The sequence below is a fragment of the Leiobunum rupestre genome, chromosome 3, assembly GCF_980474605.1.
Source record: "Leiobunum rupestre chromosome 3, qqLeiRupe1.1.hap1, whole genome shotgun sequence".
Taxonomy (NCBI): domain Eukaryota; kingdom Metazoa; phylum Arthropoda; class Arachnida; order Opiliones; family Sclerosomatidae; genus Leiobunum; species Leiobunum rupestre.
Window position 1 is genome coordinate 56,555,944 of NC_143386.1, and position 13,391 is coordinate 56,569,334.

Sequence of the window (13,391 nt, forward strand, 5' to 3'; positions counted from 1 at the left end):
TGTGATAAATTACGTTTAAAAGGCCTTCAGAAAACGAAACAACTCTACCGGCAAAGGTTTAAAAGGGACGCTAGTCGGACGAAACTGGAGGTCCGCCATGGTGGCCACTAAAGTCGCGCGTCAAATATCTGGTCAGCGCGAACTACCGGACGTACGCCGCGTCTCCCTACGACTCATATTTTGGTGCCGTAATAGTAGAAGTCGTCGTCGTTTAGGGAAGTCGGTCTTGAATCGCCATGGCGCACCTTCAGACGCAAGACGCTCGGAGGGAGATGTTGGTTGCGCTGATGGCTTACCTTCGGTGGTAGTACTCCGATTACGGACGGCATGAGGCCGATTCCGGATTCGTGGTGTAAGAAATCGGGAGAGTTGTCGTGAGGGTGGTGGTGATGGTGGATGGGGGCCGTCATGGTCAGGCTCCCGGAGGTGGGCAGCCGAATGAATTGGTGTTTGTTGGAATGGACGGTGCCAAATTGGCTTTCCGCTTGCGAAGAGCATTGCGTTTGCTGGAAAACGTTGGGATCACTATCATGATTTGCCACGGAACAGGGCGAGCATTGACCATATCTCACTTTGGGACTCTTCCGCTGACCCTCTTCGCCCTTTTTGTCCCGCTGGTAGTAGACGCCGGCGAATATTAGCACGTTTAGTATCAGTAACGAACAACCGACTGCGATGGTCACGCTTAAAGCCGTCGAGTAACCGTTCGGCGGTAACACGACGGCCATCGAATTGGTCACGTTAGTCGCTCCGATCGGCGCGGTGACGTCTTGACCGCCCACCGTCGGCTTGGGCAGTTCCGAAGGGTCCATCGACGAAAAGTGACCGTTCGTTCCATTGCTGGCAATAAGAAATCAATTTACAAAAATCAGACACCTATAATCCGCTTAGTATCTCTTACATCCGCGGTCGCGACACTATCGTTCATTTATCCCGGACATTTCAAAAGAGAAAGGGAATTACCCGGAAATGACTTTGGTGGCTGTGGGCATGCCTCCCGCGGCCGCGAGCGCCGGGTTCATTTCCGTCGTGGCTGAGTTTCCTTGTAAGAATCCCTCGTCCAAAGCGCCGGGAATTCCCGTCCTCACCACGCCGTCGTACTTGCTTTTGTTGTCGTGATCTTCCAGCAGATGATGTTGATAATCCCCGGAGATGCCGCGAGATTGGTCCAAGTTGGGCACCAAATGCAACCAAAACGAAAGGCGATGCGCGTTGTAGTGGTCTTTCACTTTGGATTTCGTGTCTGCGTGTCACCGGAAAGAAAAGAAATTATTCGAAACGTTGTTCGTCTCCGCGTTCGCCCCTTCCTTCGCCTCTTTCCCCGACAAATATTGTAATTACGTACGGATAAAGACAAGTACCCAACCGACCCCTCCCGAGAGACGAGATAATAATATTACCGCTCTGGACGCTTACTTATTTGAAGATATTTCTGGTGTACTCCTTCGTACGGCGGCCAGACTATTCTGTCGGATTTTCCTTTGTTGTTTTTATCCTCCGAAGGTGATGTCTCGCCTTCCGCTTGAAGACCAGTTGGATCCCTATCAGAACGAAAACACAAATGTTGAAAGGTATTAACTTTTCCGCGACAATATTTATATAAGCATGATTAACGTAATATTACTATTATAATGTTATTTATGATATAAAAAAGATTATATATCTGTATTTAGAATATTTTTTAATTCTTTCATTTACTAACAATTTAAAAAAAAATATTATTTGATTTCAATAAAAATTTACTTAAAGTTTTTTTTAAAATGAACTGGGGTGTGTCAAAATAGTAAGGCTTATGCTGGAAATCGAGATTATTGACAATCTACGTTCAATTTGGTTGGGAAAATAAATAATTCAACCCAAGGATTACTAATTATTAGGACGCTGATAAACTGACTAGTCAATTTACTTCTAATTTTGGCATATTTAATATTATTTAAAGTTAAATATTAACTGGTTTACAAGTGTTTATTTTACAAAGCAAGTTATTCTTTTGTATTCGGAACGTTTGAGGTATTGTGTACCTTAACATGTTACAAACCTGGACAAATTGTCCCATGGGGGACTGCTTAAAATTACACACATATCTCATAAACACACCGTGTTGAATTCTGCATCGAGCTTAGGACAACGCTTAGAATTTGCCATGACAGTAAGCCTTTTCGCATTATCTTTAGCACCTTTTATCAAATACTTTTACTTTATACATATCTGTTAGAGATAAGTGAGTCTGTATACCGATAAGGGGCACCTGCGGGCGGGGGAAACGGGCCCCTATAGGGGCCCCCTTTTGCGGCAATATTCGGCGGGGTCAAAAGGTTAGCTGTTTTACGAGGTTGATTTACGATGTTAGGTCAATAGGTTATCTGCCCCTATGGACACGATGCAAACAGCCGTTAAATAAGGGTGAAACAGGCCCCTATAGGGCCCCCATTTTGCGTACATTTTCGGCGGGGTCAAAAGGTTAGGTCAATAGGTTAGATGATTTACGATAGGTTATCTGCCCCTATTCCGCAGGTGGTGTGGACTGACACGATGTTATGCAAACAGCCGGCCAGTCATAGTTAATAGCTGGAGGCACCCCATTTTAGGTCAAAAGGTTAGCTGATTTACGATGTTAGGTCAATAGGTTATCTGCCCCTATGGACACGATGCAAACAATAAATAGGTGTGAAACGGACCCCCTATAGGGGCCCCATTTTGCGTACATTTTCGGCAGGTCAATAGGTTAGGTCAATAGGTTAGATGATTTACGATAGGTTATCTGCCCCTATTCCGCAGGTGGTGTGGACTGACACGATGTTATGCAAACAGCCGGCCAGTCATAGTTAATAGATGGAGGCACCCCATTTTAGGTCAAAAGGTTAGCTGATTTACGATGTTATAACCCATAAAACCCAAGGTGTTAACCCATTTTAGGTCAATAGGTTATCTGCCCCTATGGCGGTGACACGATGTTATGCAAACAGCCTACCCGTCATAGTTAATGTCGGGCACAATTCGAGTTGGTTTTCGCCGACAAACACTTTCGGGCCCCTAAGGGTAGCGTAAAATAGCGGGCGGTCATCGGTAAAAGTGTTTTGGAAAAAAAGAGCAGAGTGTATACAAATTATAAGGTTTTATTTATACATTCAAAGTTACAGTACATTAAGCGGATGAAAACGTTTAAAGATAAAACAATTTATTTTTAATATATTTATGGCTGGTAGATACCATATTAAACAAATTGTAAAAGTTAAATACACAAAACATATTTTGGTTGGCCACTGTTTCTTTAAAATCGTCAATAATTTTAAATGCTGTTACGTAATTGGACGCGTAGCGGACAACGGTATCATACCTTTCATGTTCATCCGATAGAAATAAATTGTTGGGTGCACATGGTTCTTTATACAATATTTCGTAAATTTTACGATAATTATCGGTTATAACGTAACCCATTAATTCAAAGAGTTTTTGGTTCACTTTAAGGAGTTGAATGTGCGAATTAATGAAATATTTGAGTCTGTCCAATTCTCGAGTTTCCGGCGCTTTGATTACGACCGACGCTTCGGATATCGTACTTTGCAAGGTTAATTATTTTTGGTCAGACATGGCGGCGGTCACTAGCGCATCAGATAGCGGGAACGGTGATCGAAAGGGCAACAGTTGGGGATCATTTATTTGGTCCCAGTGGCCGTATAAATCATCCCAGGCGCGCGAAGACATTTCAAAGACCTGGTGTGTGATTTTATTGCATAGAGCTACAGATATATCGAGCTCAGACGTAAAACCCGTAGTAACGAAAAGCTCGGATGAAAGTGAATACCGAGGGTTAACTTTCCGCTGAGTCGGATCAAATTTAGACATTTTAGTAGGCGCTGGAACGTTATCTACACAGCTTCGTTTAGACATGATGCTCGAGAAACGGTTTGTAGTGTACTGCCGATGGATGACGGGGATGAATCCCTTATATAGCGATAATAATTTGATGACGTAATCAGGATGATGTAATGGGTTGACTCAATGACTCACGCGATTAGTCAAATTTTGCGGTGTTATGTGTATAGCGACGGCCATATTGGTAAACCAAAGAGATAGAAATTCTACAAGTCCCATTAAAAGTAAAATCAACGCGATTAGTAATGCGTTTTTAGGATTGTTCGCGATAAGGCGAGTAACGGGAAAGGCGGGATCGTCCCTATTCGGTAGGGCTGGTGGAATCATCTGACATGATGTTATGCAAAAAGCCAGTAGCTATAAACCCGAGTAATGGGCCCCCTACGGCATCTGTCAAACACTTTTTTCCACGTGCGAGTGGTGTTATGAAATAAATCCAAATAGTTCAATGGGTCGAGCCTTTTGTGTATCTATTCATAACTATTTTCACCGACAAACACTTTCCCCGTGTAACATTATTTTCAAACACTTTTACGATGCGCAAAGCTATCCGTCTTACGGAATATCGGCCCTAAGGGGTAAAGGGTAGATAGAGGATGGCCCTTGCCCCCAGCGCGTAAAATAGACACAGCGGGTGTCCCCTCTCGCTATCTAAAAGTGTCGTTTTTACATCAGGTGTGGATTCTTCGCGCTAAAATGGTTATAACAAACGATTGTTCCCACCAAAAATGTAAAATCCATCTCCGCTGTTCTCGGATGAGGACGTAGCCATTTAAGTTTTTATCAATTTTTATATTTTTAGCTTGGCGATGTATTCCAAAATTAAATGGTAACCACGTATGCGTTACAATTTCAAGATGCAAGATACTCGAGAATGGTAAAATAGTCTATATTTAAAGTTAAAATGCGAAAACTATATTTGTATAGTCGAAATTTATTTTAACGTATTAAAATAAAAATTCATCTTTCTGACAAGAGTCTTACCCATCATACATACACCATCTAATCTGGAATCTATGTTTAACAATTGGAGGAATTCGTGTTTACGATAGGCTCTTTTTTAACGTAACTTAGTACATTAATTGAGTATTTTGAAATATTTTAATATCGGAATTTTTTTTGATGTATTAAAAGTAGAGTTAAGATGCTTTTATAGTATTTTCTATGTATTAGCATATCTGAACTTGCGGTTCAATTTTGGGTACATGGACCACTTACACGCTAATGATATTCAAATTAAGTTTAAAAATATTTCCATTTGAACGAGTCCCTCTTTTTATATCAGCAAAGTACTGAACGATTCTATCTTATGGATTTAAATAGTTCTAACAATAGTACAACTACAACATTTGAGAAAGACACTTTTCCCCATTGTGAAAGTGGAATACAAAATAAGAATCACTTCAATTTAAAACGCACTTTAAATTTAAGTATAGACTATTTTACCATTCTCGAGTAACTCTTCTTTAAAAGCTGAAGAAATATTAGAAACGACATCAGTGATCAATTAATTGTTTCCGAGTATGACAGACGATTTTTGATATTAAAGAGTCATTTTTCAAAAGTAAGATTGTTTTCGGTTATTTTTTTTTAAAGCTAGCTTAGAAATCACATTATTTTTATATATAATTATTTAGTTGTAATGTTAATTCTTAATTACTGGTAGCCTTCACTAGAAACTATTATAAGAATTATATATGAATTTATAACCAAGCGTGTATTTACCACTAGTGAATGCAATATCAGTCGAAGAATTGAAGAAAGACGGAATCACGTCATTATTAAGAACTGGTGACTACTTCTGTATATATTGTGACGGTTCAGTTTTTCATGTTCCAACTGTCGGACGGCTAGCATGGTACTGTGACGGATACTCAATCTGTTTGAAGTACCGTAAAGCTGTTTATTTCCAATCAAAAAGAATTCTAAGTATAAGAATTCCTCCAGGTGTATTAAACGCGTTACCACGCATATATTTGTGTTTAAATTGTGATATGTTGGGCACTAAGAAAGCAGCCAATTTGTCATATTGCGAAGTAACTGGTGGATGTTGTGTATTTCCAAAAATTAAAAAATAATAATAGTATGTGTGTGTTTTTCTATTATTTTTCCACCTATATTTGGCGTATTGAAAGCTATTTTAACGTATTGAACGTAGAGTCAGAGGTTTTTATAGTATTTTACTACCTATATTTACATTTTGGAAAGCTATTTAAACGTATTGAGCGTACAGAGTATTTTGCATTATTTATGGTAATAAAAGGTAATTATTGTAGAAAATAAAAGATATTTTAATTAAAACATTTCGGTGATCTATTCCAAAATTAAATGGTAACCCCGTATACGTAACAATTTCAATATGCAAGATACTCGAGAATGGTAAAATAGTCTATATTTAAAGTTAAAATGCGAAAACTATATTTGTAGTGTTCAATTTAAAAGAAAATTACTTCAGCTTTTAAATAAGATTTTTTTTCTGTATCTACCCTATATCATTTACATATTATTTTTTTATTCTAATTTAACCATAACTTTAAAAACGTTGCACGTCTGAATAGCTGTGTAGAGTACTATTAACAGAGATAAATATTTCTGGGTTCAGTTAATGTGATGATTCGAGTGAAAAATTTGAATATGTTAAAGTTATTGGATTGAAGGAAACTTCAGTGTTTTCAGAGTGATAATTAAGGGAAGTTGCCGTACAATATAGTTGAAAATTATCTTTTTAAGTCTGTGTCCACCCATTGATTATATTAGGAAGTGAAAAAATTTCATTTAGCAAGCTTTTCTTCAATTTCGGTATCCACCCTGTATCATTTAAAAGCTCAAGCATTGTTTTTATCAAGTTAATTTCAAAAATATCTTAAAACAAGCTTCCCTAAGTCTGACTAGCTCTGTAGGGTAATAATAAAATAGCTAAATATTTTTTGGGTTTAATACTTGTGATGCTTAGTGAAAATTTTCCATATATTACAGTATTAGGTTGGCTAATTATTTTTTTCACCTGCTACCATTCTCAACGGGTGAACATAGAATAACAAAGATAATTGTCCAATATATTTAAAGTCAACTTTCCTTACATTTCACTATGAAAACACTGAAGCTTCTTTCAATGCGATAACTTTATTACATGCATTTTTTTTCCAGAATTACAATTATTGAATCGAAAAAAATATGGAACCACCCTAGAATTAACCAACACAGGTATTCAGAAGAGATGGTGTTCAATTTAAAAAAAAATACTTTTTTTGGATCCACCCTATATCAGTTATATAAAACCTGAAATTATTTATTTTTTTGAATTCTAATTTAACCATCACTTTAAAAACGGTAACTTCCCTTAAATTTCAAACTGAAAACACTAAAGTTTCATGCAATCCAATAACTTTGACTTTTGAAATTTTTTCACTCAGAATTATCACATTAAATGGGAGCCACTCTGTATCGTAAAATTAAAAGCTCAAGCAATATTTTTTCCAAATTCATTTTTAACTTATCTTAAAACACGCTTCCCTAAGTCTGACTAGCTCTGTAGGTTAATAATAAAATAGCTAAATATTTTTTGGATTCAATAATTTTGATTCTGAGTGAAATATTTGCATATATTACAGTATTAGTTTGACTAATTAATTTTTTTTTCATCTGCTACCATACTCAATGGGTGAACATAGAATAATAAAGGTAATTTTCCAATATATTTAAAGCCAACTTCCCTTACATTTCACTATGAAAACACTGAAGCTTCTTTCAATGCGATAACTTTATTACATGCATTTTTTTCCAGGATCCACCCTATATCAGTTATAAAAAACCTGAAATTATTTATTTTTTTGAATTCTAATTTAACCATCACTTTAATAACGGTAACTTCCCTTAAATTTCAAACTTAAAACACTAAAGTTTCATGCAATCCAATAACTTTGACTTTTGAAAATTTTTCACTCAGAATCATCACATTAAATGGGAGCCACTCTGTATCGTAAAATTAAAAGCTCAAGCAATTTTTTTTCCAAATTCATTTTTAACTTATCTTAAAACACGCTTCCCTAAGTCTGACTAGCTCTGTAGGTTAATAATAAAATAGCTAAATATTTTTTGGATTCAATAATTTTGATTCTGAGTGAAATATTTGCATATATTACAGTATTAGTTTGACTAATTAATTTTTTTTTCATCTGCTACCATACTCAATGGTTGAACATAGAATAATAAAGGTAATTTTCCACTATATTTAAAGCCAACTTCCCTTACATTTCACTATGAAAACACTGAAGCTTCTTTCAATGCGATAACTTTATTACATGCATTTTTTTCCCAGAATTACGATTATGGAATCGAAAAAAAATATGTGACCACCTTAGAATTACCCAACACAGGTATTCAGAAGAGATGGTGTTCAATTTAAAAAAATTACTTTTTTTGGATCCACCCTATATCAGTTATAAAAAACCTGAAATTATTTATTTTTTTCAATTCTAATTTAACCATCACTTTAATAACGGTAACTTCCCTTAAATTTCAAACTGAAAACACTAAAGTTTCATGCAATCCAATAACTTTGACTTTTGAAAATTTTTCACTCAGAATCATCACATTAAATGGGAGCCACTCTGTATCGTAAAATTAAAAACTCAAGCATTGTTTTTATCAAGTTAATTTTAAACATATCTTAAAACACGCTTCCCTAAGTCTGACTAGCTCTGTAGGTTAATAATAAAATAGCTAAATATTTTTTGGGAGTCAATAATTTTGATTCTGAGTGAAATATTTGCATATATTACAGTATTAGTTTGGCTAATTAATTTTTTTTCATCTGCTACCATACTCAATGGGTGAACATAGAATAACAAGGGTAATTTTCCATTATATTTAAAACCAACTTCCCTTACATTTCACTATGGAAACACTGAAGCTTCTTTCAATGCGATAACTTAATGACATGCAATTTTTTTGCCCAGAATTACAATAATTGAATCGAAAAATTATCCAACTCGGCTTATTACGCGGATAATACAGAAATATAAATTACTTGATCAAAACGTTTTACGAATAATTTTGAGAGCTTTATCTATTGAATAAAAGTTAACCATCCCCAACCTCAAGGTTGGTATCGCGCTTAGATAGAAGACCCGATATGTTCGCGAATTCCGACAACGACCATAATTTCAAACTATGTTTTTTATATTTTTTATTTATTTCTTTCTTTTATTTTGTTTAATTATATATATTTAAAATTGAAGCTGAAACAAATTTTAAAATGACTTTGGTTTCCCCATAAGACATGCTACCCTCCCCACCTCGCCGTCTTGCACGCGTGCGCTGATTTCCCCTGGGGGGGGCGCGGTCTGGGGCGCGGATTTCTCGGAGGGGCGCGGTCGGGGGGAACTTTGGGACGAAAAAATATTTATGCATACATATAGTGGATGCTACTGTTCTTTAGCCGCGCGCGTTTTTTCTCAAAGGCTAGTGTTACGTCGTCATAAACGGAGTATAAATTCCCGTCGCGCGACTATACCCCGTTTTATTCATAACTAAACCCACAGTATCGTGTCGGTGGCATGGCGAGAATGGCCGTTGTCGAATTTGACTTTCTACTAGGAAAATCCGCCTCGCGCTCCGGCGGAGAGCCCCCCGACATTGTCGTGAAGGAACTAGCTATATCAACAGTATCGACCCCTCCCGCCGTTCAAGCTTGGACTTTCGAACAACCCTATCCAGTACAACAACTTCCGAACGCCATTAAAAGACAAAACGGCTGGGTGTCTAGGAACCTTCACGGTATTTGCTGGACCGCGGGGTATCTCCCCTATTATAAACTACCCGCCTGCCTTATATCAGCTGTTTCGAGTGCTGATATGATTTTTACAAAAGGAGACGTAAAGTGTAAATTTTTAGCCGATTATATTGAGACCGCCATATACGATTTGGAAACTTTTGACTGTCCCCGAGCTGCGACTTTTGATACGCCCCCGCCAGTAAAATGTCTATTCCGACATCAAACTCTAAACACCCGACAACCGTGTTCTTTGGAACGAAGTCTACTTTTCGCCGACTGGATTACCCAGAACCGCGCTGAAATAGACAACCAAATACGATGTCCATTTTAATTTTTTTTTGTATCGCACTATAATATTTTTATTTGACTCGTAAAAGAAAAATAATTTTTGTAATATATCATCTTATAAAATAAATATTTTTTATTATCTTATAAATCCGACTCGTTATTTCTCATTGCTCGCGTCATTTTTTAGATTACGTAATTAATAGTTCATTGTGTCCATTCATTCGCCCACGTTGGAAAAATATTATAAACGTATTTTAAAAATATTAAGTGTCAATTTACCCAAATGTAAAAATTATTTTATACGGTCACCTTTAAAAATAACAATGTATTCAATATAAAAACGTTTATTCACATTTTCTTTACAGCGGTTTTAATATTATGAATTTGATTAGTTTTACAATATTCTTGAAAATAAATCAGAGCAGCCATTTCCTTTTCAGTCGGCATTTTTAATTCGGCTGGCAGGTTAGATGTAGTTGACTCGATTGATTCCATTGTGGCACCGCGCTTTTTACATTCCCCAATAAGTTCGTTAAGATAATCGATAATTTTATCATCTGACATTTCCTCGGCCTCCGTGTAATGGAGCGATTCACTCGCATCACAATCACACGCCAGATCCGAATCTTCTTTCATTGTATTACACGATAAATGTGTCATTAAATGTTGTTTGAAACCTCTCACGGACCCGTGTATTTCCGCGCATATCCAGCATTTCTTGGGTACACTAAGCGGAGACATCTTCCTCTTTCCCATCGCGGCTGGCTTATGAAAACCACAACGCATCTACGTAATCTTTACGTTTCATGGTGTAGATTACGTCATCTTTAGTGAGTCATTTTTAAATTACGTAATTTTTATAGATTACGTCATTTTTATAGATTACGTCATTTTGGGGGGGGGGGGGTTTAAACCCAGAAATATTATTCCGTAGCTCAAAGAGAATCGGGATGGCATAAATATATTGTGAATTTTAAAAACGGTTAAAGTCTCTTTTCATTAAGTATTTTTAAATATTTGAATATCGGAATTGTATTTTGCCGCGTTAAAAGTAGAGTTTAGATGTATAGTCGTTTTAAGAAATACTCGTGATATAGGGTCAAGTGCCCAGCATATTTAAGTACTACAATGATATTAAAATAAAGTTTAAAAATATTTCCATTCTACGTTACTTTAACAACGAATATTCTATGACGTCAAAACACTCAAATCCATGTTTCAAATTCAAATTAACAGCGCAAAACACTTAAATCTATGTTTTCATTTGATTTTTAAATTAACCGCGACGCGCCCCTCCGAGAAATCCGCGCCCCAGACCGCGCCCCCCCCCAGGGGAAATCAGCGCACGCGTGCAAGACGGCGAGGTGGGGAGGGTAGCATGTCTTATGGGGAAACCAAAGTCATTTTAAAATTTGTTTCAGCTTCAATTTTAAATATATATAATTAAACAAAATAAAAGAAAGAAATAAATAAAAAATATAAAAAACATAGTTTGAAATTATGGTCGTTGTCGGAATTCGCGAACATATCGGGTCTTCTATCTAAGCGCGATACCAACCTTGAGGTTGGGGATGGTTAACTTTTATTCAATAGATAAAGCTCTCAAAATTATTCGTAAAACGTTTTGATCAAGTAATTTATATTTCTGTATTATCCGCGTAATAAGCCGAGTTGGATAATTTTTCGATTCAATTATTGTAATTCTGGGCAAAAAAATTGCATGTCATTAAGTTATCGCATTGAAAGAAGCTTCAGTGTTTCCATAGTGAAATGTAAGGGAAGTTGGTTTTAAATATAATGGAAAATTACCCTTGTTATTCTATGTTCACCCATTGAGTATGGTAGCAGATGAAAAAAAATTAATTAGCCAAACTAATACTGTAATATATGCAAATATTTCACTCAGAATCAAAATTATTGACTCCCAAAAAATATTTAGCTATTTTATTATTAACCTACAGAGCTAGTCAGACTTAGGGAAGCGTGTTTTAAGATATGTTTAAAATTAACTTGATAAAAACAATGCTTGAGTTTTTAATTTTACGATACAGAGTGGCTCCCATTTAATGTGATGATTCTGAGTGAAAAATTTTCAAAAGTCAAAGTTATTGGATTGCATGAAACTTTAGTGTTTTCAGTTTGAAATTTAAGGGAAGTTACCGTTATTAAAGTGATGGTTAAATTAGAATTGAAAAAAATAAATAATTTCAGGTTTTTTATAACTGATATAGGGTGGATCCAAAAAAAGTAATTTTTTTAAATTGAACACCATCTCTTCTGAATACCTGTGTTGGGTAATTCTAAGGTGGTCACATATTTTTTTTCGATTCCATAATCGTAATTCTGGGAAAAAAATGCATGTAATAAAGTTATCGCATTGAAAGAAGCTTCAGTGTTTTCATAGTGAAATGTAAGGGAAGTTGGCTTTAAATATAGTGGAAAATTACCTTTATTATTCTATGTTCAACCATTGAGTATGGTAGCAGATGAAAAAAAAATTAATTAGTCAAACTAATACTGTAATATATGCAAATATTTCACTCAGAATCAAAATTATTGAATCCAAAAAATATTTAGCTATTTTATTATTAACCTACAGAGCTAGTCAGACTTAGGGAAGCGTGTTTTAAGATAAGTTAAAAATGAATTTGGAAAAAAAATTGCTTGAGCTTTTAATTTTACGATACAGAGTGGCTCCCATTTAATGTGATGATTCTGAGTGAAAAATTTTCAAAAGTCAAAGTTATTGGATTGCATGAAACTTTAGTGTTTTAAGTTTGAAATTTAAGGGAAGTTACCGTTATTAAAGTGATGGTTAAATTAGAATTCAAAAAAATAAATAATTTCAGGTTTTTTATAACTGATATAGGGTGGATCCTGGAAAAAAATGCATGTAATAAAGTTATCGCATTGAAAGAAGCTTCAGTGTTTTCATAGTGAAATGTAAGGGAAGTTGGCTTTAAATATATTGGAAAATTACCTTTATTATTCTATGTTCACCCATTGAGTATGGTAGCAGATGAAAAAAAAAATTAATTAGTCAAACTAATACTGTAATATATGCAAATATTTCACTCAGAATCAAAATTATTGAATCCAAAAAATATTTAGCTATTTTATTATTAACCTACAGAGCTAGTCAGACTTAGGGAAGCGTGTTTTAAGATAAGTTAAAAATGAATTTGGAAAAAATATTGCTTGAGCTTTTAATTTTACGATACAGAGTGGCTCCCATTTAATGTGATAATTCTGAGTGAAAAAATTTCAAAAGTCAAAGTTATTGGATTGCATGAAACTTTAGTGTTTTCAGTTTGAAATTTAAGGGAAGTTACCGTTTTTAAAGTGATGGTTAAATTAGAATTCAAAAAAATAAATAATTTCAGGTTTTATATAACTGATATAGGGTGGATCCAAAAAAAGTATTTTTTTTTAAATTGAACACCATCTCTTC

At 35.4% G+C, this 13,391-nt stretch overlaps 1 protein-coding gene across 4 annotated transcripts in view; it reads right to left on the reverse strand.

Moving 5' to 3' along the window:
- The window catches only part of LOC149952720 (neuroligin-4, X-linked-like), a 145,800-nt gene that overhangs the window by 2,160 nt on the left and 130,249 nt on the right, over positions 1-13,391 (reverse strand). For 3 of the 4 annotated variants that reach the window (XM_090168761.1, XM_090168759.1, XM_090168760.1), the window contains exons 6-8: positions 1,417-1,541; positions 964-1,243; positions 297-840 (exon numbers count right to left, since the gene is read on the reverse strand). In XM_090168761.1, the coding sequence (XP_090024887.1) occupies positions 297-840; positions 964-1,243; positions 1,417-1,541 (949 nt within the window). The remainder of the gene's footprint in view (positions 1-296; positions 841-963; positions 1,244-1,416; positions 1,542-13,391) is intronic. The other variant, XM_090168762.1, reaches the window with a different exon arrangement.